The 25,557-nt window shown below is 44.2% G+C and overlaps 1 protein-coding gene across 1 annotated transcript in view; it reads left to right on the top strand.

Annotated features, from left to right (window-relative positions):
• nr3c2 (nuclear receptor subfamily 3, group C, member 2) overlaps window positions 1-25,557 on the top strand; it is a 253,772-nt gene that overhangs the window by 26,223 nt on the left and 201,992 nt on the right. The window contains 2 exon segments of the mRNA XM_039750230.1: window positions 18,246-18,538; window positions 18,541-19,894. Coding sequence (XP_039606164.1) covers window positions 18,265-18,538; window positions 18,541-19,894 — 1,628 coding nt within the window. The 5' untranslated portion in view covers window positions 18,246-18,264.

The raw sequence follows: 25,557 nt of genomic DNA, 5'->3' as shown, positions 1-25,557 counted from the left end.
GAGTAGCTTCAGTGACAGACTTTTGTCACCGTCCTGCTCCACTGACAGACTGAGGAGATCGTTCCTCCCCCACGCTATGCGACTCTTCAATTCCACCCGGGGGAGTAAATGCGAACATTAATTTTATTTAATTTTTTTTTCATTTTTATTACTATTTAATTTAATATTGTTTCTTTGTATCAGTATACTGCTGCTGGATTATGTGAATTTCCCCTTGGGATTAATAAAGTATCTATCTATCTATCTATCTTAAATCGGTCGGATCCAAAAACGCAATCCAAAATACTAAATGTTCTTGTACTGCAGGAAGAATCCAGTTACCCAAGGAGATTGTTACAAACAGAAGTGGCACATATGACACGTCATGCAGGAGCCATATTGTAGTCCAAATGTCGTGTGGTTATCACCGATAACATTTGCAATCCAGTTCTGGTGTTCAGGGTCCTCTGCTTGATCCCTCCAGCAGACTGCCAGGCAGGAAACAACCCTAGATGGGGTGCCAGTCCATTAGAGGACCCATTGTCCCCTCTGGGATTAACAAAGTGCATGAAAAACTTGTTGATTAATTTTCAAATTATAGCATAACTAGCTATACTGAAAATCTAAGTAATCGACGTCGACATCAGCGTTAACATTTGCAGTGCAGGGTGAAATGTGTATGTCTTTGTTATATGCCACTTGGTATGGGATATTCGTAAAAGCAGTGATGATGTTTGTGATGCACCCTCTGTTGGAATGACACATGCGATGCATATGTCTTTGTTATATGCCATTTGGTATGGGAGTCATAAAAGCAGTGCAAATATTTGTGATGCACCCTTTGTTGGAATGACAAATGCAATGCATATGTCTCTGTTATATGCCATTTGCTATGGGAGTCATAAAAGCAATGCAAATATTTGTGTTGCACCCTCTGTTGGAATGACACATGCAATGCATTTTATTAATAAGAATGACTGTGATACGCCATCCTATGGAATGATAGAGACATTACAACTGCATGGACACGCAGACAGATGCTGTTCACAGACGTTTATCCTTTTGTTAAGGTGGGCTAGCTATGCTTACTCGTCAAACAGAGATAATAAGAGAAAAACAATTTAATGTTTGTTTGATATCTCTTGCCTTACGTGTACCCTTAACAGTCCACTTGTGACTTTTCTCGATATGCTTGTGTGTCTGGACCTCTCTTGCCTTGCATTTCTGGAACGCTTGCTTCTCGGACCTTATCATTTTGAGGCACTTTGCTTCCCTCCTCTCCCTTTTTCTGACTAACACCCATGGTAGACGGACCCCCATTACCTTCTTTGAAAACCTCATTCACGTTTCTACAAATACCTTCAAGTGTTGCATCTCATTAGATTTTAATGACCTGATGTCGCTCGGTAAGTTGTGTTCCTGCGATGTCTCTTCTCATTATCTTCATGCGTCTGATCCTCTCTTGCCTGGCACTTCCTCTCTCGGTCACGTTCCCCTAAAGCCTTCTTCTCAGACTTGGTTATTTCGCGGTGCCTGGCTCACCTCCTGTCCATTTTGTTTTTTAACTACCACCAATGGTGGGTGGACCCCCATTACCTGGTCTGAATACATTATTTTTATTCTTGGGAAACCTTCTTGTCTTTGAAGACAACTCAGGGTTGTGCCTCATCAGCATTTCATGACCCAACCTCACATGTTGTGTTCCTGCTACTGTTTGTCTCTCTTCGATATCTTCGTGTGTCTGAACTTCTCTTGCTTGGTACTTCCTCTCTTGATCGCATTCCCCTAATGCCTGCTCCTCAGATTCTGTCATTTTGAGCGACCTTGCTTTCTTCTCTTGTTCAATTTTTGAGTACCACCCATGGCAGACGGACCCCTATTGCCTTCTTTGAAAACCTCATTCGTATTCTTGCAGATACCTCCAGTGTTGCACCTCGTTAGCGTTTAGTGACCCAACGTCACTTGGTAAGTTGTGTTCATCCTGTGTCTTTCCTGCGTCTCAACCTACCTTGCCTGACACTTCCTCTCTGGAACGCATTCCCGTAAAGCCGCCTTCCCAGGTTCTGTCATTTTGTCAGTTTTCTGACTACCACCAATGGTAGATGGGACCAGGAACCTCTTTTAAAAGCATCATTTTGTATTCCTCCAGTGTGGCACCTCATTAGTGTTTAGAGACCTTATGGCGCTCAATAAGTTGTCATTGAAATGCTCCATTTTAACTTTTCTTTTTGAACTTGACATCATCCGTGCCACTGAGTCACCACAGCCAAGCTGACCAATCAGTCCACAGCCAATCAGACCAAAGCCAAATTAACCAATCAGTCCACAGCCAAGTTCATCAACCAGACCAAAGCCAAATTGACCAATCAGACCACAGCAAAGTGAAATTGACCACTCAGACCAAAGTGAAATTGACCACTCAGACCAAAGTGAAATTGACCACACAGACCAAAGTCAAATTGACCACTCAGACCACAGCCACATTGACCAATCAGACCACAGCAAAGTCAAATTGACCAATCAGACCAAAGTCAAATTGACCAATCAGTCCACAACAAATCAGTCCACACCCAATCAGTCCACATCCAAGTTGACCAGTCAGACCAAAACCAATCTGACCAATCAGACCACAGCCAAGATTGTTCGGGGTGATGGGACACACCCACCCACACACACACATCTACACCCAGACAGTAGCATTTTATTAAATAGATGGTAGATGTGAGTTTAGGTGTAGTTTGCAAAGAGGGAGTCCACATAATAAAAGGAAGCTTTAAACTGAACCCAAAACCAAGCATAATAAGGAGTAAATGCTACCTGCTGTGCCACCACACTGCCCATCAGAGTTTCCAGTTTTGCCTATGCTCACCCCTGAGCAGTGCCTTCAGAAAGTCCTCAGACCCTTCACTGTTGACGCATTTTGTTATGTTGCGGTCTTGTGCTAAATCCTTTTTTTTTTTCTCATCAAACGACACTTGGCACCCCAGAATGACAAAGCAAAACCAGGATTTTAGAAATTGTTTTGCAACTTTATTAAAAATAACTGAAGTATCCCATTGACAGAAGTATTCAGTACTGTACTTCTCTGAAGCCCCCTCAGTCAGCGATTCAAACCTGAAGTGTCTTCGTGGGTCCGACACGACAAGCTTATCACACGTGGGGATATCGTGCTGCTCCACAGATCTTCTCAAGCTCTGTCACGCTGGACGGAGACCTCATGAGTAGACAGCGACTTTGAGATCAGTCCTAGAGATGTTCTATTATGCTCAAGTCTGGGCTCTGGCTGGGCCACTCAAGGACATTCCCAGAGTTGTCCCCAAGTCATTCCATGTGTAGCCTTGGAAGGTGAAGGTCCAGATCATTCTGAAGCAGACATGGACAAATGTGTTGGTCCCCTTACAGCTCATTTAAGGAAAGTCATCGAGTAAAGCAAAGCAAGTGTGACAAGAGAGCAAGCAAGTGTTGCTTATTCTACAAAGTATTGAGCAGTCAAGCAAAATGAGACCTTTTATTGGCCAAATAGATGATGACATTGTGCTCTGTAGCGAGAGTAGGGAGCAGGGTGAGGAGACCCTAGAGAGGTGGAGATATGAGAGGAGAGGAATGAAGGTCAGTAAGAACAAGACAGAATACATGTGTGTGAATGAGAATACATGTGTTTTTGCATTTTGTTAAGAAGAAGACATTGCTGTCCATTATTTTAGAAAGAAATTTTTTAAATGGCCTGCACGCATTTGTTGGGACCCCTAGAAAAGATCCTAAATGATTGAATTCGAGGGATTTTTCTCACGCATGTCTCCAGTTGTGCGGTCAAGTCATTCCGTTGATTTAAATGGAGAAAAGTTGTCACCGTGCTGTTTGGTGTCATCATCGTGTGTCCCTCACAGAACGTGGACCAGAGAAAGCAAAATGGAGAGAGATGTCTGAGGGGATCGGAAAGAAAATGACAGGCCAGCATGTTAACAGCCAAGGCTGGAAGACCACCATCTCCAAGAAACGTGATGTTCCAGTGACAACAGTTATGAAGAAGCTGAAGGTCCATGGGACTGTAGCCAACCTCCCTGGATGCTCCCTCAAGAGGAAAATCGACTCCATGAATGGGCAGAAGGAGAGTGAGAATGGCAGACAATAAAACCAAGGACAACTTGAGGTACAAGCTAAACTCCCAAAGGTCAAGGTCCAGCAGAGTCTGAGTGCCAGTGGGCTCAATGGAAGAAGACCGAAGAGAACTCCACATGAAAAAGCCAGACTGGAGTTTGCTAAAATGCGTATTGAGTAGTCGCAATGTTTCTGAGAGGAAGGTCCTATGGACAGATGAGACAGAACTGGAGTTTTCTGGCAAGTCACCTCAGCTCTCTGCCCATAGATGGAAAAAATGAAGCTTTCAAAGAAAAGAACACCAGACCTGCTGTGAACCAATGGAGGAGGCTCGCTTATTTTTTGGAGCTGCTGTGCTGCGTCGGGAGTCAGGGGGCTCACGTCATGCCGTGAGTCTGTGCTGGGAATAATGAAATCTCAGGACCATCTAGACATTCTGGAGTGAAACGTCCTGCCCGGTGTCCAAAAGCTCAGTCGTAGTCACAGGTCATGGACCCTCCAACAGGATAAGGAGTCAAAACACATGGCAAAAAGCACCCAGAATGGTGATGAACACAACACTGGACTACTCTGAAGTGGCCGTCTGTGGCCCCTGATTTGAATCCCATCAGACATCTATGGAGAGAACTGAAACGTGCAGTCTGGGGGAGACCCCCTTCAAATGTGACCCAGCTGGACCAGTTTGCTCAGAACGAGTGGGCCACACGACTCATGGAGTCAAGTCTCATGGAGAGCTGTAGGAAACACTGGTGTGCAGTGATGGCTTCTAAAGGGTGTGCAACAAAATATTAGGTTAAGGGTCCCATCATTTTTTATATCCATGAAATATTCTCTTGAATCAAAACTCGTAAGCCAAGTCTGATTTGTGTTGATTATAAAGTAAACGGTGATGGGTGCCAATGACTTTTGTCAGTTTCAAGTGATTCCAGAGACAATTGTGGGGGTCTTCAGTTTTTCGTGGAGGGCTACCGACACATTTGTCCATGTTTGTATCTCGGTTCTTTCTCTGCCCTGTCTGCCCTCCCTGTCCATGTTGCTGACTAATGACCCCTACGGTGTGATGCTGCCACCACCGTGCTTCATTCAGAGTTGGAATGGTCTGGCGCACGTTCTGAGGGGGTGACGCTTCAAATTGACACCAAGCATTTCAATCATGGTTACAATCGGACCAGAGAAGGTTGTTTGCTTCTTAACATTCCTGAGAGTCCTTAAGGTGCCATTTTTGCCAACTCCCGAGTGGTCTTTCACGTGTCATCTAGTGATTCTACCATAAAACCCCAGGTTAGTGGAGGGCTCCAGGGGTAGGAGTTCTTCTGGAAGTTTCTCCCATCTCCACAAGGGGTTCTCTGGAGCTCAGTCAGAGTAACCATTGGGGTTCTTGGTCGCCTCTCTTGCCAGGGTCCTCCCCCCATGAGGAGGGTGGTCAGCTTTAGGACGTGTTGTGGTTGTGCCAAACTAGGTACGGTGGCCGCTGTGCTCCTGGGGAACCTTTAGTGTTGCAAGAATTATTTTGTTTCCTTCCACAGATCTGCACCCCGACACACTCCTTTGACCTCAGGGCTTGGTTTGTGTTGAACTGGGGGGGTCCTCCTATAGACAGGTGTGCGTCTTTCCTGATGTAATAAGCCAACTAGCTTGGCCATGGGTGGGCTTCTGACAAGTTGTAGAAACATTTCAACGATCATCAACAGAACAGGGGGTGCAGAGTCGCAGCAAAGGGTCTGAATACTGGTGTTAATGGATATTTCTGTTTTTTTTTTTTAATTGCAAATATTCCTAAAATCCTGTTTTCACTTAGTCATTATGGGATAGTGTGTGTTGCTGGATGAAGGAAATGAATTGAGCAGAAGATTGCAACATATGAAGATGTCGGGACTTTCTGGTATACTGAGATAGTGGAAAAGGTCATCAGAAGCACTTCCAGTTGTGCGATATTTCTCAAATCATATCTTTGTTTTTCATCATAACTAATTGATCATATCGATACACAATCATTTAACTCTCTTTAAAATCAAACTTTATATTAAAATGATATTTTCGCACTTAGGGGTATCGAAAACGGTGGTGAAATTTTTTCATGATTACATATGCTTTGTTTTCTGGTGCTACACAACGCAATGTCACCGACAAACGTGCACTGTTGGGATTAGTCTTTTATCCCATGATGCAACTCATGAGGGAGGAAAGGACTTCGAGGAGGGCACTCCACCCTAACTCTGGCCGAAAACCATGACCTCGAACTTGGAGGTGCTGATCCTCATCTCGGCCGCTTCAATCTCCGCTACCCCAGTGCGTGTCGAAGGGTGGTATTATTGTTGTATAACAATAAAATATTAAAAGTTCTAAGGGGAGGAATACTTGAGTACTTGAAATTTTACATACGAAGAAACTCAATTGAACCTCCCCACAAATATCTGATGTACATGATAAAAAATCGGGTGTGCGCTTTCCTCGACTTTCTTATATACCGAGATAGAAAAAAAGGTTATCGGAAGCACTTCCAGTTGCACAATATTTCTCAAATCACATCACTTTGTTTCTCATCATAACTAATTGATAACTTTTATACACAATCATTTATCATTATTTATAATCCAACTTTATACTGCATTAAAATGATTTTTTCACACTTAGGGAGGTTCGAAAGTGGTGGTGGAAGTTTTTCATGATTACATATGCTTTCTGGTGATACACAGCACAATGTCACCAACAAACCTGCACTGTTGGGATCGGTCTTTTATCCCATGATGCAACTCATGAGGGAGGTAAGGACTTCAAGGAGGGCACCCCACCCTAACTCTGGTCGAGAAGCATGACCTCGAACTTAAGAGGTGCTGATCTTCATCTCGGCCGCTTCACTCTCTGCTGCCCCAGTACGTGTCGAAGGGTGGTATTATTGTTGTATAACAATAAAATGTAAAAAGTTCCAAGGCGGGGGATACTTGAAATAAGGAATTTTACATGCGAAGAAACTCAATTGAACCTCCTCACAAATATCAGAAGTACATGATAAAAAATCGGGTGTGCGCTCTCCTCGACTTTCTTATATACTGAGATAGAAGAAAAGGTTATCGGAAGCACTTCCAGTTGCGCAATATTTCTCAAATCACATATCCCATTGTTTCTCATCATAACTTGATCATATCGATACACAATCATTTATCTCTATTTATAATCAAACTTTATATTAAAAAAGATTTTTTCGCACTTAGGGAGGGTCGAAAACGGTGGGTGGAATGTGTTCATGATTACATCTGCTTTCTGGTGCTACACAACACAACGTCAACAACAAACATGCACTGTTGGGATCGGTCTTTTATCCCATGATGCAACTCATGAAGGACTTCAAGGAGGGCACTGCACCCTAACTCTAGCCGAGAAGCATGATCTCAGACTTAGAGGTGTTGATTCTCACCTTGGCCACTTCAGTGTGTGTCGAAGGGCGTTATTATTGTTGTATAACAATAAAATGTAAAAAGTCCCAAGGTGGGGAATACTTGAATGAGGAATTTTACATACGAAGAAACTCAATTGAACCTCCTCACAAATATCAGAAGTACATGATAAAAAATCGGGTGTGCGCTCCCCTCGACTTTCCTTATATACTGAGATGGTGGAAAAGGTCATCAGAACCACTTCCAGTTGCGTGATATTTCTCAAATCATATCTCTTTGTTTCTCATCCTAACTAATTGATAATATCAATACACAATCATTTATTTCTATTTATAATCAAACTTTATATTAAAATGATTTTTTCGCATTTAGTTAGGTCAAAAACAGTGGTGGAATTTTTTCATGATTGTATGTGCTTTCTGTTTTCATGTGCTACACAACACAATGTCACCGACAAACCTGCACTGTTGTCTTTTATCCCATGATGCAACTCACCCATAACCAGATCAGGGAGGAAAGGACTAACTCTGGCTGAGAAGCATGACCTCGAACTTAAGAGGTGCTGATTCTCATCTCGGCTGCTTCAGTGCCCGTCGAAGGGCGTTATTATTGTTGTATAACAATAAAATGTAAAAAGTCCCAAGGTGGGGAATACTTGAATAAGGAATTTTACATATGAAGAAACTCAATTGAACCTCCTCACAAATATCTGAAGTATACGGTAAAAAATCAGGCGGATGTTCCCCTTGACTTTCTTTGTATACTGAGATCATCAGAACCCCTTCCAGTTGCGCGGTATTTCTCAAATTTCATATCTCTTTGTTTCTCATCCTACCTAATTGATCGTATCCATACATAATCATGTATCTCTATTTATAATCACACTTTCGCACTTCGGGGGTTCGAAAACGGTGGTGGAATTTTTGTCATGGTTACATACGCATTACCTTAATTACGTGCCAAGTAAAAGGAGTTATAGTCACCTGAAAACGTAGAAAAAGTGTTAGTATCTTCTTATATAACACACTACCATGGCTGTTCAACAATAAGCACCTTATTGTACCCGTTACATCTTTATATTCACATGGCATGTTGTATGATGTACTGATGATGTATAAATGAAAATAAATGTAATAATATGAGGGACGTTCAAAACGTTTCTGCACTTTTATATTCTCATTGGAAACGGTGAAGGTGGGAGGAGTTAGTGATTGGTCAAGTCTGAGAGTCGTGTCATGTGACTTGTTCGGTCTGGCAAGCCCTTGCAGTTTAGTATAAGAGTTGTCACCCTGTGGTGAAGATGGCCGTGAAACTTCGAAATTGCACCAAAGAGGAAGAGCGTTCTGTCATGTCTGTCACATTGTGAGGATTCTCCGGTACTTTCAATACCATCTAGACCTTTCTGGATGGAGGTACGGAGGTGGATGTCCTTGATGATGGACCATCTGTCAGGCAGACAACACTGGAGCACCACAAGGGACAGGCTTGTCTGCTCTTTTCTTCTCTCTGCACACCTCAGACTAGAAATATAACAGCAGGTCCAGTCATTTGGGAAAATCCTCAGATGATTCTGCACTTATGGGGTGTACTGATAAGAGAGGGCTGAGACAGAGGAGGGGAGTCGGGGGAACATTGAGAATTGTCTGCATCTTCACATCTGCAAAAACAAAGAGCTGCTGATAGACTTTTGATCCACCAAAAGAGTCTCTATGTATGGACACTAGTCAGGGAGTGGATATAGAGGTGGTCCACTCCTACAACTACTTGGTGGTCCCCATCAATGACTGGCTAGACTGGTCTCCTAACACAGAGGAACGCTAAAAGAAAGGCCAGAGCAGACTCTTCTTCCTTTGGAGATTGGGTTGATTTTAATATTGGAGGTGACATCCTTCATATCTTCAACATCTCTGTGATGGCCAGTGTGGTGTGCTGGGCTGATAACATCATTTCAAGAGAGGACCACCTAATTTAGAGGGCAGGCTCAGTTATGGGAAGCCATCTGGACCTGTTGGCGGTGGAAGTGGAGCAGAGAATGAAGATAAACCCGAGTGCCATTATGAACAACACTGCACGTCCTCTCTGTGACACGACAATACTGAGGACTTTCAGCCAACGAATCATCCAGCTAAAGTGTGACAAGAAACACAATGAAGGCTCCAACGTACCAACAGCAATATATCCGTATAGCACCTCACTGGCACTGATGAGTCTGAAGTTTTCTTTCCTTTTTAATATTCCTTCATTTTGGTCATTCTGGTGAGTGTGTGTGTATTTATTTAAAGAGCTTTTGTAAAAATCCACATTTTTTTACAGAAGTAAAAAGTAAAGTTCTACCTATCAGTCTAGTCCACTTATAGAAAATGAATATGCAAGTTACACCATTGTTCTCATCATTAGAAGAAGCTGTGAAAATAATGGTTACCAAAGTCTAGATGAGGATAAGCCTGAAGTGCTATGCACAAACGACAAGGCAGCGCTAGAGAACATCTGCAGAAAAGCAACTCAACTCACTCGAGACTGAGAGATCTGAGCTGTGAGGAGACCGCAGGACTTGAACCTTTACAGTTTAAGCAAGCGGAGATGGAGATGACTGAAACGTTTCACATGATGGAAGGGAATTAGCACAGCGCATCACAGAAGTTACTTTAAAATGAGTTCTGCATCAAGAACGCAGGGACAATGGATTGGAACAGCAGAGCAGCTTTTGCACAAACGTTAAAAGGTTTTCTTCACACAAAGAACCACAGACACGTGGAAAAAATGGCCAAGTAGTGTGGTGGACCGTAGGAGTTTAGGGACCTTCAAATCTTGACCTGGTCAAGTGGGAAATATCACTCTAGTATTCTGTAAATTGGACTCCCACTAATAAGGTGCTGAATAGAATAAAGTTTTCCAGTCTGTAATTTGTACTTACCAGAAATGATAAACTGTGAGCAGAAGAGGCCCACAACCTCGGAGTAAAGCTGACCACCCATCTGTTTACTGAACCCCGGTGTACTGGGGAGCGGGAGCCACAAACAGGCCTGCAATACAGCAGTACGCTTATATAGTGCCTTCCTGTGACTGTGATGGCTCTTTATAATGTTTAGCCAATCAGAAGTTTACTTTCTATTTAGTTATCTTCCCTTTTAGTCATTGGGGGGTCTTTAGTCGTAACATTTGTTCACTAAACTTCTGTAAAAAAAGCCAATTTTACCTTTATCTGTCTGTTTAAAATTGACTATCTATTTAGCTATCTATTATATAGCGCCTTTCATATCTACCTATCTATCTATTATATAGTGCCCTATCTGTCTGTCTGTCTGTCTAGTCTGTCTATCTATCTGTCTATCTAGTGCCTTTCACATCTATCTATCTGCAAAGACGGGGGTTTTTGACCATCCTTCCCCTTGTGGGGATTTTGCTAACTGAACAGTGTACTGTTTGTCACCAGAAAGAAACAATTTACCATTTTTTCCCTGTATTGTACCAGGTTAACAGCACTGCTTAATTTTCTTGTTTAATTTTTTATAAAGCTAGTAATTATGTTCAGTGGGCTTATTTTTGGAATTTGTCTCCTGGAAAAATAAAAGGTAGTGCTAACTTGGTGACTTTTTGTTGGGTCAAGTGAAGATAGCAATTTTAAAAGCAAAAAGAAATATGGATCAAAATGGACTGAAGCTTCATAGCAGATAGCATTCATAGCAGATTGAAGCTTGAATTTGCATATTATAAACCAATTAATCAATTAGAAATATTCCTGGAAGATAGTGACTAGAAAAGAGTGGAAATTGTAAATGTTTTCTATATGTTAAGGACTTGTGTCTGTTATATTGTATTAGAATTGTAAATAATGGTCTATTTAAAAAAATCTGTCTGTCTTTCTATTATATAGTGCCTTCTATCTATCTATCTATCTATCTATCTATCTATCTATCTATCTATCTATCTACTGTATTATATAGTGCCTTTCATATCTATCTATCATAGATTGTATTAGACTGACATGAAAGACACTATATATCTGTCTATCTGTTAATGGAATGGCGCTCTGTTTATCAAGTTTGGTTTTTTCCTGCCTTAGCCCCTCATTATGTAAAGAGTTGTAGGACAATAGAAGGACTTCTGACTGAATGCTGTTCCTGAAATAGGCCCATAGGACTTTATTTGTCCTTGGTGTGAAATCTGGCCTTTTACAGAGTCTCTTTAAATAAATTCATCAATAAATAGGTAGATAAGTAAGTAAGTAGGTAAGTAACCACTCGGTTGTCTCCCCAGTATGTGCTGTAGTGAGTTTACTCGTTTGTGTGACGCTGTAGTAAAGAATGTGCACCTTCGACGACCCTGACAGGTGGTAGATGCTCTGAGATCACGGGGTCGGAAGTTCACGGCTGACTCATCGTGTGATTGGCAGTGAGTCACTTTACATGCCCAAGCTCACGCTGTTGGTGCCACTCCTTGCCTGCACGCTGCTCTGCCTGAGATGAGTTTTTATCGTGAGGTTTTTGGAGGTTCAGTGGGTCACGACGCTCATGTGTGCAGAGCCCAGTGCAATTCTGCCCTGCATGTGTTAATCAGCATGCGACACGTCGTCACTCTGTGGCACCTTGATTAGTGAGTAGAACGGTCTAACCTGCAGACTTCTGTCTTTCTGTTTGAAGAGATTAGGTCTTTGTTATCTGAAGTAAATGCCTTTCCACAGAGTTCGAGGTGTTCAAGACTTTGACGTGTTGAAAGAAATGAGGCACTAAACACAACTTCATTCCTAATCACATCCCAGTGTTCATTGAGGCGTGAGACCGCAGAGTGGCTTACACGGGTGTGCTGTGAGTGTGTATGACGGTGCCCTGTGATGGACCCCGGGTCCTTCTGCCCGATGCTTCTGGGAATGGCCGCCGGTTTACGTAGTTTGCCGTATTGTTGTAGAAGTTCACTCGTTTATTATTTTGGTTCATTTACTTTATGTAAGTTTGCTCACTTACAAAGAAATGAACCGTCTGTAATTTGTATGGTAGTTTAATTTTAATGGATAGAGACAGAATCTTCTTCTTCTTCTTTAATGGAGAGAGACATAATCTTCTTCTTCTTCTTCTCCTTTTGGCTGCTGCCATTAGTAGTCACCACAGCGGATCATCTTCTTCCATATCTTCCTGTCCTCATCATCTTGTTCTGTTACACCCATCACCTGCATGTCCTCTCTCACCACATCCATAAACCTTCGCTTAGGCAGAATATCAAACAAAAATCCAGAATTACATAAAAGTTCTAAATTGATTTGCATGTCCTTGACGGAAATAAGGATTTGATCCTCTACAACCCAGAGATTACAATCAATCAGTCAATTCCAGATACTCCTGGTCTGAACTCCTGATGTGTATAAAGTCTACAGAAGCTTGGCAACTCGAATCTTCAGCACCCTCCTCAGATTTTCTGTAGGTTTAGGGTTAGGCTACTCCATGACCTTAATGTGCTTCTTCTTTAGCCACCACTTTGTTGCCTTGCCGATCTGTTTTTGGGTCATTGTCATGCTGGAAGACCCATCCACTACCCATCTTCATTGTTCTGGCTGTGGAAAGGAAGTTCTTATCTTAAGATTTTACGGTACATGGCTCCCGTCCATTGGCCCTTCAATGAGGTGAAGTCGTCCTGTACCCTTAGTAGAAAAACAGCCCCCAAAGTGTAATGTGCCCACCTCCGTGCTGGACTGGCAGGGTCACTCTCAGCATTTCTTTTCCTGCAAACATGACCGGTCGAGTTGACGCAAAGAGCTCGTAATTTTGGTTTCATCCGACCACAGCACTTTCTCCCAAGCCTTCTCTGAATCATGTAGATGTTCACCTATAAACTTAAGATGGGCCTGTGCAGTATATGTGCCTTATTGAGCACATATATTGAGCAGGTGCTGCAAAATTTCAATCCATTACGGCGTAGTTTGGTGTTCTTGGTGACTGTGGTGGTCCCAACTGCCTTCAGATCATTAACAAGCTCCCCCTGTGTCAATCTGGGCTGATCCCTCACTTTTCTCTTCTCATGATCATCCTCACCCCATGAGGTATGGAGCTCCAGACTGAAGTTGACTGATGGTCATTTTATGTTTCTTCCATTTCCCAATAATCGTACCAACAGTTGTCACCTTCTCACCAAGCTTCTTGCTGATGGTCTTGTAGCCCACTCCAGCCTTGTGCAGGTCTTGTCCCTGACATTCTTTTACAGCTAATGGTGGTGGAGATGTTGGAATGGAAGAAATTGACTCTGTGGACATCACGAGTTGAGTTGAGATCAGGAGTGCCGTAAATACCCACGTATAAGTCGGGTCTAAAAACCCGAAAAAAAAATCGATCATAAAATAAGACCCAACTTATACGCCCGGTCAAAAATGCGACCCTTATATTTGTTTTAACATCTTCTTGCCTCCTCCGATCTCGCATCAGTTTCTGAGACGCATCAAATTTTTTTGCAGCAGCCAAGTTACCAACTTCTTCCGCCACTTCAACGACTTTTCGTTTAAAACCAGCTTCCTATTTTCTTCTGAGCGAAACGCTCCATCGTAGATAAGGGATGCTCCTACGATGAAGGTGTGTGATGGTGTGAGATACAAAAAACCACTAAACAGTACAAATGCCTCTTCGGAATAGTTCAGGTATTACCGTGTGGTCACGTAAGCACAATACATAGAAAAAAAAGGGCTGTGTGCTCCGTGGTGACTTTCTCAGGTGGGTGCTAGCATATCGTAATCTATTGGACCAACAGCGGGAGTTTTCCGCGTTCAACTTATACGACTGACATTATAAAATACCAGAAACTATATGGTAAAATCAAGCCCCGACTTATACGCGGGAGAAATTAAATATGAGTATATATGGTATGTGGAGCCGACCCGGACACAGACAGGCGGACATGTTGTTTTTCACCACCACACGTATTTATTATAAACAATATTTACAATAATGGTCACTCAGACCAAGTTCAATAATGTGCACAAACCCCAACCACACAGTCCTGGCCACAAATGCCTTCTTCTCGGGCCGCCTCCACTCTCCTTTCTTGCCTTGTCCTTCTTCCACCCGACTCTAGCCTCGAATGAAGGGAGACGGCCCCTTTTATACATGACCCGGATGACACTACCCCCCCATCAGCTCTCCGGGTATCGTCCTTATTCTTCCCCCCAGCACTTCCTGGTGTGGCGGAAGTGCTGAGGTAACAGGTCCCCAAGGCATTGGGGCGCCTCCTGGCGGTGACCACGGGCCCCTACAGGGTAGGGCTTCCATGCCCTCAACCCGTGGCCCCCAGAGCAACCAGGAAGGCGGCCCCCACGTGATTCAGGGTGGGCCTTGAGCCTCTTCCGGTCCCTCACGGTGTCCCGGCCGGGTCGTTGCCCCTGGCATCCCTGACAGGTAGTTTGAGAAAATTCCTACTCATCCACTCAGAAATACAAGGAAGACGTTCGGTTTCAGTGAAGAGAGAGAGTCGGGGTCATCAGGCGCTACTGATAAGTACAGTTGTGTGTACGCGAGTATATACGGTAGCTGTAATTGGTTAATTGATTGTAATCACACAGCCAATCTGTGTGAGCCACACTTCTAGCTGGGCTGTAGGAGATCAAATCCTTATTTCCATCAAAGTCACGCAAATCAATTTCTAACTTTGATGTCATATGTTTTTATTGGTCGATATTCTGTCTCTCTCTCTCTCTCTCTCCATTAAAATGAACCTACCATAAAGATTAGAGACGGTTCATTTCTTTATAAGTGAGCAAACTTACAAATTCAGCAGGGGATCAAATACTTGTTTCCCCCCCCACTGTAGTTACAGCTATTGGTGCAGCTAAAAAGTACAGTCCAGTGAAGAATTACGGATTTCTGTGAAACTCACCGGATTATTCAGAAAGTATCCAGAACCTTCACTATGTTCACACGTCATCGTGTTGTAGGTTTAAGTTTAATTAGAGACATTTTTCCATTTTTTGTCCATCCATCTGCAATCAGTATCCCGTAATGACGACATGCTTTCAGAAAGGTTTGCAAATCTCTGCATTATAATAAAAAAATCCTGGGACGAGACAAAACTTTTTCAGAGAGACACTTTCACGTCCCGCGAGACGAGACTTTGTGCCAAGAGATTTAACCAATGCCCAGGGCCGGAAATAAAAGACAAAGAGTAGATGACAAAGTAGGACGTTGTAAAGAATTCAAAAACGTTGGCGCGGTACACATGCAGAGCAGGTTAGAGATAATGGAAGTAGTAAAATTCGAAAGTAAAAAAAAAAATGATAGTAAAGATCGCATTAGCGTAAACACACGGAAATTATTACTTGGTGAAATAACGGAACAGCGAAAAGAGATCGAATATATTGTTCGGATTTGTAGGTCGTCTAATTCGTGTTGCCATCAAGGAAAAAGTATTGGTTCTTCACAATGAAGAGGCAGATCCACGAGAATTAAAAGATTTGTTGTTTGGTGAAAGTGAAATCCACACACGTGAGCGGCAGAGAGACGAAGTGGCTGGCGTGTATCGCAGGCTGGTGCGGTTGGCCCTGAATCAGCCAAGTTGCTATTCTCTGAACTTTTTCTAGTGTTGTTATGTCTTTATGGAGACCAAAGCGGCACCCAGTACTCCAGATGAGGCCTCACCAGTGTTTTATAAAACTTGAGCAGAACCTCCAGTGACTTCTACTCCACACATCAAGGCGCTATATAACCTTACAGTCTGTTAGCCTTCTTAATGGCTTCTGAACACTGTCGGGAAGTCGATAGCTTAGAGTCCACTTCTCATAAGGTGAACTCTCAATTTTCAGACCTCTCATTGTGTATTGAAACCTCACATTTTTACTTCCTGTGTGTAATACTTTACGTTTATTTCCATCGCATTTTCTTCTGCTTAAACTGTAAAGACTCAGCTCTTTTAATTTTTCTTCATAACTCATCCCCTGTAGCCCTGAATCAGCCGAGTTGCTCTTCTCTGGACATCCTCTAGTGCTGTTATGTCCTTTTTGTAGACCAAAACTGCGCATAGGACTCCAGATGAGGCCTCGCCAGTGTGTTATAAAGCTCACCAGTCCTGTCTACTAAAGTCCTCTGAAATAACATCAAGTTCTGAAGGTCCCTGAAGTCCTCCTGTCCACCACACTACTTGGTCTCTTACTCCAAGTGTCTGTGATTCTCTGTATAAAGAAAAACTTCCTAATGTTTGTGTGAAATGCACCCTTCCCAAGTTTCCAACTGTGTCCCCGTGTTCTTGATGATCTCATTTTAAAGTCATTGTCTCGATCCACTGGACTAATTCACTTCATAATGTTAAACATTTCACTCAGGTCTCCTCTTCATCGTCTTCTGTTTAAACTGTAAAGGCTCAGCTCTTTTAATCTTTCCTCATAACTCATCCCCTGTAGCCCTGAATGAGCTGAGTTGCTCTTCTCTGGACATCCTCTACTCCTGTTATGTCCTTTTTGTGGACCAAAACTGCGCATAGGACTCCAGATGCGGCCTCACCAGTGTGTTATTAAGCTCATCAGTCCTGTCTACTAAACTCTTCCTAAAATAACATCAAGTTCAGTTCTGAAGGTTCCTAAAGTCCTGCTGTCCACCCTCTCTTATTCCAAGTGTCTGTGATTCTCTGTGTGAAGGAAAACCTCTTAATGTTTGTGCCAAATTTACCCTTCACAAGTTTCCAACTGTGTCACCGTCTCGATGCTCTGGACTAATTCCCTTCATAATGTTAAACACTTCAGTCAGATCTCCTCCTAAAATTATTTAAAGGCTCAGCTCTTTTAATCTTTCCTCAAAACTCATCCCCTGTGGCCCTAAATGAGCCGAGTTGCTCTTCTCTGGACTTTCTCTAGCACTGTTATGTCCTTTTTGTACCCTGGAGACCAAAACTGCACACAGGACTCCAGATGAGGCCTCACCAGTGTGTTATAAAGCTCACCAGTCCTGCCTACTAAAGTCCTCTGAAATAACATCAAGTTCTGAAGGTCCCTGAAGTCCTCCTGTCCACCACACTATTTGGTCTCTTACTCCAAGTGTCTGTGATTCTCTGTATAAAGAAAAATTTCCTGATGTTTGTGTGAAACTTCCCCTTCACAAGTTTCCAGCTGTGTCCCTGTGTTCTTGATGAACTCATTTTAAAGTCGCCATCTTGATCCACTGGACTAATTCCCATCATAATGTTAAACACTTCACCCAGGTCCCCTCTTTATCTCCTTTTTCTTTAAACTGTAAAGGCTCGGCTCTTTTAATCTTTCTTCATAACTCATCCCCTGTAGCCCTGAATCAGCCGAGTTGCTCTTCTCTGGACTTTCTCCAGTGCTGTTATGTCCTTTATGGAGACCAAAACTGCCCACAAGACTCCAGATGAGGCCTCACCAGTGTGTTATAAAGCTTGAGCAGAACCTCCTGTGACTTGTACTCCACACATCAAGGCGCTATATAACCTGACATTCTGCTAGTCTTCATGATGACTACTGAGCACGGTATGGCTGTTGACCGTGATAAGTCCATTGAAACCTCTGACAAAAAGATCTAAAAACACTGAAGCAGCAAACTTTGAAGACCAACACTTGGGTCATTCTCAACACTTTGGGCCTTCACAGTCCCAGACCTCACTTTTCAGACAGATAGGAGAGGAGATTCCCCGCCACCCCCTCGGCCTGTACTTAGCCCCTTGAGATTCCGCCAGTGTGTGCAGTTAATTAGTCTGCTTGGTCAGTGTTAAAAAGCTGCCTGTGTTGGGTGAGGAGCACAACCGAACCCAACGATAAACTTCTAAAATGTTTACGTTTGTGTTTTGGTTCCCCAGGTGTATCAATGAGCAAACTATGGAGGACGAAATGCGCCAAGGTTTCTGTGAAGACAGGGCTGAAGACAGAAACTGGAGCAAAGCACTCGACTCACAGGAATACTGCGCTTCACTGGATCGGGAGAAGGACGAGACCCTGAAGGAGATTCTGAGCGCCGGCTGTGCCCCCCTTCCGCCCAGTGACTTCAAGCAAGTTGACAACCAGGGGCCGGTCTACCAGACTCGTTTCCTGACGCCGGACGATGACCGGAGTGCTAAGATAGAAGCCGCCTCTAAGGAGCTGTCTACCGCCGTGGCGAGTCTATGGACTTGTACATGAACTCGGCCAGAGACATCGACTATAGTTTTGCACAGGAGCCGGAAAAGACCTCCGAACAGCCGCGTCTGAGGAGGGACTCAAATCTGGAGCCATCATCGAGCCCGGCAGTGACCCCCGGAGGGTCTCGGCACGTCTCCACTCTTTACTCCACACCTACCGTGCCTCCCAGTAGCTCCTTGGAGTGCCCCGCCAGCCACACAACAGACCCGGGTGGCACATCGGATTCCAGTCCAATGGGCACTTTTTCTGGCCCCGTTTTTACCAGCCAGTGCTCCGCCGCCGGGCCCGTCAACCCAAACTTTGTGAATGTTCATCGCCGGAATTCCTGCAGCCCTTCGAGCGCCAGCAACACCGGCTCTCCCCTTTCCAGCCCACTTAGCGGCATGAGGTCACCCATCTCCAGCCCGCAGAGTCTGTGCAGCACCTCTCCAGTCTCCGGACCGCTCAACCCCAGATCTTGTGTCTCCAGTCCTGGCAAGCACATTAACAATATGAGATCCTCCATTTCCAGCCCTTCTTCTTGCACTACGAACATTTCCGTCTCTAGCCCCCTGTATTTCGGCAGCGACTTTCCCATGTGCAGCCCCTCTCAAGGACAAGACGTGTTTCACAACGAGTTGGATGGCGCACGAGACGGGGAGCAGCAGGACTTAAAGGAGTTCAAGCTCCTGAAAATCGAGAAATCGGAGGGAGAACTGGAGACCTGCAGGATGGAGCAGATGTGCATGTTGAAAATGATCAAAAACGAACCCGACACCAGCTTTGCCATCATGGCACACGGAAACCCCGACAAGATGGACAGCCTCAGCGCCCTGTTTGCCGTCGACGTCAAATGTGAATCCAGCAACGAATCGTCCTGTCAAAACTTGAGATACGACGAGCAGGAGCCTCCCAACCCCTTTCCCGTTTCCGAACCCACCTTCTTATCCTTGAGGGAAAGGGCGGATGAGTACAGCCTGTCCAAGATCTTGGGACCCCCGACACCCAACGGTAGTTTTGAGGACGACGTTTTTTCCGACAGTAGCTTGTCGAAAAGGATTAAGCAGGAAGTGGTCAACGACGAGTATTACGGGGACAGTCACGCCATACACGCCTCGGCGATAGTGGGCATTAATTCCAACGAACTTTCGTATTATTACCCGACGGGGATGCAGGAGGGTCTGTCTCTGTCGCTGCCCGATGTCGGCAATCCACCAAGCCACCTCTTGAATTTAATTTCTCCCGTCACCACGTTAATGGATTCTTGGAAATCCCGGGAATCTTTACTGGAAAGCTCGCATCTGTCACGGGGGGACGTCTACTCTGCACAAAGATGCCTTCCGGAAAGCAGGTGAGTTGAACCTTCTCTCGTTTATCGCCATTTGTGCCTGCAAACCAAGTTCAATATATGGTGCCTTGCAAAAGTCTTCACCCCACCCATATATGTGATGGAATTCTTGACCTCTGGACTAGATTAACTATTCCATAATGTTATGTGCTCCCGTTTTTTCCCAAATATTTCTCAATGAAGCATTTATGTGAAAATAGGCAGAACAGTGGCACAACGGTTACTTCTTATGCTTGGCGTGTGCCCTGATGCCTGTCTCTATGGAGTTTCCATGTTGATTTACTGTACTTCCACACTCCAAAAGCAGGTATTTTATTAAGCGTGTGTGCCATGTGGTGGATAGGCATCACCCATGGATGGTTCTTATCTTGTGCCTGATGCCAATGAGGTAGTTGGTTACCGTGTGACTCTAAGAGTTCAGAAATAAACAGTCATAAAGTGGGTGGTAAACTGGCATGGTGGCTAGCTGGTTCCTAGTTTGGTTTCCCCCCACTGTAGAGTTGGCACATTGACCCATTTATTCTTGTGAGCTTTCTCCAATATCCCAAAGATATGTCTTTAGGTTAACTGACCTGGTATGATTGAGTATGCCCAGTGAAGGACTGGCACCATGTCCATGGCTGGCTGCTGTTTTGGATCTGACACCCTGTATCACCCTGTAATGAAAAATAAAGGATATTACAGTATATGAGTTCTGATTTCCATAAACGAAAGTGGGTGACATACTGGCATAGCAACTAGCCTGCAGATATATAGGCCATGGTCCTAGAGTTAACTGATTGGGTATAAGTGAGAGTGCCTAGTGAAGGACTGGCACCATGGCTGGATGCTATTTTTGTATCTGATATCCCTGTGTCACCCAGTAATGAAAAAGGAGAGTTTATGAAAAATAAAGGATATTACAGGGTATGACTACTGACTGCCATAAATGAAGGCGAGTGACCTATTGGCATGGTGGCCATGGTCCTAGAGTTGGCACATTCACCCTTTGTTCATATGACTTTTCTCGAGGATTCCAAAGGTATGCTGTTAGATTAACCTGTCAGATATGAGTGAAAGTGCCAGTTTCCGCCCTCATTCCCAAGTTGTGCTGTTGAGATAACTATCATGGTATGAGTGAGTGTGTACAGTGGTTGAGTGGCACCATGCCCATGGTTGGTTGCTGCTTTGTGCCCTTGATGCTACCAAGATTCACACTGTCTCTGTATAACCCTGCAATAGAAAATATGCAATGTAGAAATTGTAACATTTTTTAATCCCCGATTGCCAAAAATGAAAACTGGCATCACACTGGCATGTTGGCTTGTTTCATAAATTACAGGCTGTGGTAAAGTTTTGGGTTTTAGTTGCTGCCAAAGTAGAGTTACTATGTGCTTCCTGTGTTCATTTAAGTTTCCTCTAGTAGTGCCAGTTTCCTCTCAGATCCCACAGACATGCTGTTAGGAGCAATGAGTGTGCCCAGTAACAGGCCAATGCCGTGTCCAGGCTTGGTTCTTGCCTTGCAATTGATGCTACTGAGCGAGGCATTTGCCCCCTATAAATGGGAAATTAGCGAACACTTGCGCAGATGTCCCTTTTTCACCACCACCTTCTCTAACTCAAATTGGCATATCTGGGCTTCCTTTGTTTAGAGAGCTGCAACCCCCCCCATACCCCCAAAGGTGACATGAACCCGGATAAGCAGTAGAAAATGGATGGATAGTGGAGGTTTAAAAGAGGGTGGCATAGTGGCATGACTGTTCCACTTTACACCTGGTCAGTTCCCTCTTTATCTATGCCAGCTTTTGTTCACGCAATGTGGCCTTCCTCCCGCATCTCAAGAGATGCGCAGGCCAGGTTGATGTGTGGCATGGAATTGGAAAGGATGAGTGAGTGTGCCATGGAGTGAGCTGGTGGCACATGCATGTAAAGTCCACTGCTGTTAGGAGGGTTGTGTTGCCCCTTGGCATTAAACTGGATTGAATAGAAAATGGATGGCTAGATTTAGGAGAAATGTTAATCTCTAATGAAAAGCATCATAACAGAAGGTGGGCGGTGTAGATGTTAGCGTTATACCCCCTTACAACTTCGGAGTATTTGGTTCAAATCCTCACCTGGGGGACTTCCCTATGGTGGAGGGTCCATGTCCTCATGCTTTGTGCAAGTCATTTACCGCGTTATCTCTTCTTTTTGGAATTCCGCAAGTGTGCTGGGTTTGGTATGAGAACGTGTGCCCTGCTGTGGACTGGCATGGCACCCTGTTGAGGGTTAGTATGCTGCTGGGGTAGACTTCAGTATTCTAGTGTTGGACTTTGTGGATTTCCTAAATCAATGCTGTATAAAGTGCCTGTCAGCCATGCTTTCCAGAATCAAATTTGTAATTCTTGTTTGAGAAGAAGTATCTTAAAGTATCTAATAACATGTGGGCACTCTCCGGCCACTTTATTAGGTACACCTTTGCTAGTACCTGGTAGGACCCCCTTTGGCAGTCAGAACTGCTGTAATTCTTCATGGCGTTGATTCAACAGAGCGACTGAAACATTCCTCAGGGATTGTGGTCCATACTGACATTGATGGCATCACGTAGCTGCTGCAGGTCTGTCGGCAGAACATCCATGACGCAAATCTCCCATTCCACCACATCACCCTGTAATGAAAAAAATGGAGTTTATGAAAAATGAAGGCTATTACAGCATATACATTTCTGATTGTCATAAATGACAGCAGGTGACGTACTAGCATGGCATAGCGGCTACCCCTGCGGACGTATAGGCCATGTTTTGAGTCCTGCCACTGTAGAGTTGGCACGTGCACCCTGTGTTCATTTGAACTTTTGATTCCAATATCCCAGAAGGTATGTTGTTAGATGAACTGACCAGGTATGAGTTAGGGTGCCCAGTGAAGGACTGGCACCATGTCCATGGCTGGTTGTTGTTTCTGATCTGATAGCCCTGTTTCACCCTGTAATGAAAAATAATGTTATTTGGATGCACTCGCAACTCCTAAAGTCTGCGATTGTCTCCTTTGTCCGACTGATGTTGAGGTGCAGGTGGCTCAGCAAAGCCCTTCACTGGTGTCCTCAACTCTGTGCCCCAAATGATGGCTAAGACATCAGAGCGTTTCTGCAAATGGCTTGAATTCGGTGTTGTAACTGAAGTCTGGGCCATGCAGGGTAAACCAGAATGGAGGCGGCACAATTCTCTGTGGAGGAGCTCTTGTGCCACTCACGACCATGTCCAATGCACAGTCCTTAAGCCACCCAAATTTGTGGTCTACCACCAGTGGCAGTATGGACCCTCATTGACCTGGAGCTTCACTCCCAGTAGTTTGGGCAGTATGGTGTTGAATACACTAGTGAAGTCTTAAGTGGCCACTTTCTCCAGAGGTTCGATGGTTCAGCAGGATGACGGCAGCATTGTCCACCCTTTATGTGGTCCTGGTAAGCAAAAACTGCTGAGAGTCCATGTGCTGTTCTGACCAGGGGTCGCAAGTGAGCCAACATTAGCCTTTTCCAAATTCTTCGTCACGTGTCAGAGTTAGAGCCTCCGGTCAATGGGGGGGTCTGAGCCCACACAAGACGTTTTCCGCACAGTTAGAACCCTTCATGGGATCAGATGCCGACTGAAGATACGCTGAAAAACTTCAAACAGTTGTCTCTCTTCCTCTACCTAAGGGTTAACACCATCAGGTCCGACCGCTTTGCCTTGCCCGAGTTTCCGTAGTTCTCTCTTCACTTGGGGCCGATCAGAAAGACGCAGAAGCCATTTCTTACCTAAAAGTCGAGATTTATGAAAACGGGATCTTGGAGAGAGAAATTGGCTTAAAGTTTCGACCGTCTTCAAGGTTTAGGCAGACTCTTTTGGGTGTTGCCATCTTCGTGACCCCAGGCGCGACAAGTCGATGAAGTGAACAGAGAAATTCGTTTCACTGCATACTTGAGCGACGCATCAGTTCCATTCCAGTGCTAACTACGTGGGCTGATTAAGAAGTAACGAGAAACAGGAGGTAGACATGAGAATGTTGTGCCCGCGTTTGTGAACGTCATACACTTACGTGCGTGAACTTCTACAACGTTCTGTCACTGCGAGTGGAAGCAAACCTGTACGTGGTGTCATGGTAGAAGAAGAAGACGTTCCTGTGAGAGTACATGTCTTGTCTTGGTAGAGTTCTTTATTACTCTGCTTTCCCCTTTTGTAGTATTAATGGGTAGCCATTGTCAGAATGCCTCCAATCCCATAGACTTAGCAGCACTGTTTCTAAGGTACAGTGGAACCTCGGGTCACGAACGTCTCGGACCACGTACAAATCGGGTTACGATCAAAAAGGTCGCCAAACTTTTGCATCTGTTCACGACCACACACTCGGATAACGAACAAGCCAGTTTTATACGCACCGATGATTTTCGCATGTGTTCAGTCTCTCCCTGTGCAGCGAGAGCGAGCGAGAGAGAGAGAGAGAGAGAGACCGAGAGAGAGCGAGCAAGCGAGAGAGAGAGCGAGAGAGAGAGCGAGCAAGCAAGAGAGAGAGAGTGAGCAAGCAAGAGAGAGCGAGCAAGCGAGAGAGAGCGAGCGAGCGAGAGAGAGAGAGAGAGCGAGCGAGAGAGAGAAAGAGAGTGAGAGAGAGAGAGGGGGGGCTGGGCGCGGAAGGCCGAGAAGGCAGTTAAGGAATACACTGGGCTTGTTTTTAAAGAGACTGCAAGGTTAGTTTTCTCTGTTCCAGGTTTACTCAGTGTTCTTCAATGTTTTTACATTTAGTTTACTATTACGCTGTGCATTCTGTGGTATAATTAACTATTTTTGTGCTTAAAAATCTTTAAAAATATATATTTACATACAGCTTGTACGGTCCAGAACGGATTAATTGTATTTACATACAATCCTATGGGGGAAATTACTTCGGATCACGACCAATTCGGTTTACGACAAGAGTTTTGGAACGAATTATGGTCATGACCCAAGGTTCCACTGTGTTGTGCTTTATAAGTTCTCCCCACCATCCATTCCACAATTATAACCTCAGGCTATTACATGGTACATGGAGTAAGGAGTTAAGTTACAACTTTAAATAATGTATTAATTATTTAGCACTTTAAAAACAACATCAAGGCTAACCAAAGTGCTGTACAATAAAACCCAACATATCAGACCCACAATAACCAAAAGGTAAAGGAAACAGAAACGCATAAGAACTGAAGACATTCATAATAAAAAGTATACAGATAGCCAACATATCATACCGGGTTAAAAGTCAGAGAGTAAAAGTGTGTTTTAAATAAGATTTAAAGACAGCAAGTGAAGAAGCCGGCCTAACGTGCAACGGCAAATCGTTGCAGAGTTTTGGGGCTGCAACTGAAAAAGCCTGATCACCTCGGAGTTTGCATCGTGACTTGGGAACACGTAAAAGCATCTGGTCTGCTGACCTGAGAGAGCGAGACGGTACATATGGGGGCAGCAGTTCCAACAGATAAAATGGGGCACAACCATTAAAGGATTAAAAACCAACACAAGGATCTTAAAATGGATTTGAAAACAAACTGGAAGCCAATGAAGGGAAGCCAAGATCGGGGTAACGTGCTCATGCTTGCTTTTACCAGTTAAAAATCGAGCAGCGGCATTTTGCACCGGCTGTAGACGAGCAATGGTGGCCTGGCTCATTCCAAAAAGACGCACATTGCAGTAATCTAGACG

This window comes from Polypterus senegalus, chromosome 4 (genome assembly GCF_016835505.1).
Source record: "Polypterus senegalus isolate Bchr_013 chromosome 4, ASM1683550v1, whole genome shotgun sequence".
NCBI lineage: Eukaryota > Metazoa > Chordata > Cladistia > Polypteriformes > Polypteridae > Polypterus > Polypterus senegalus.
This window is presented reverse-complemented; position numbering and strand designations above follow the sequence as displayed.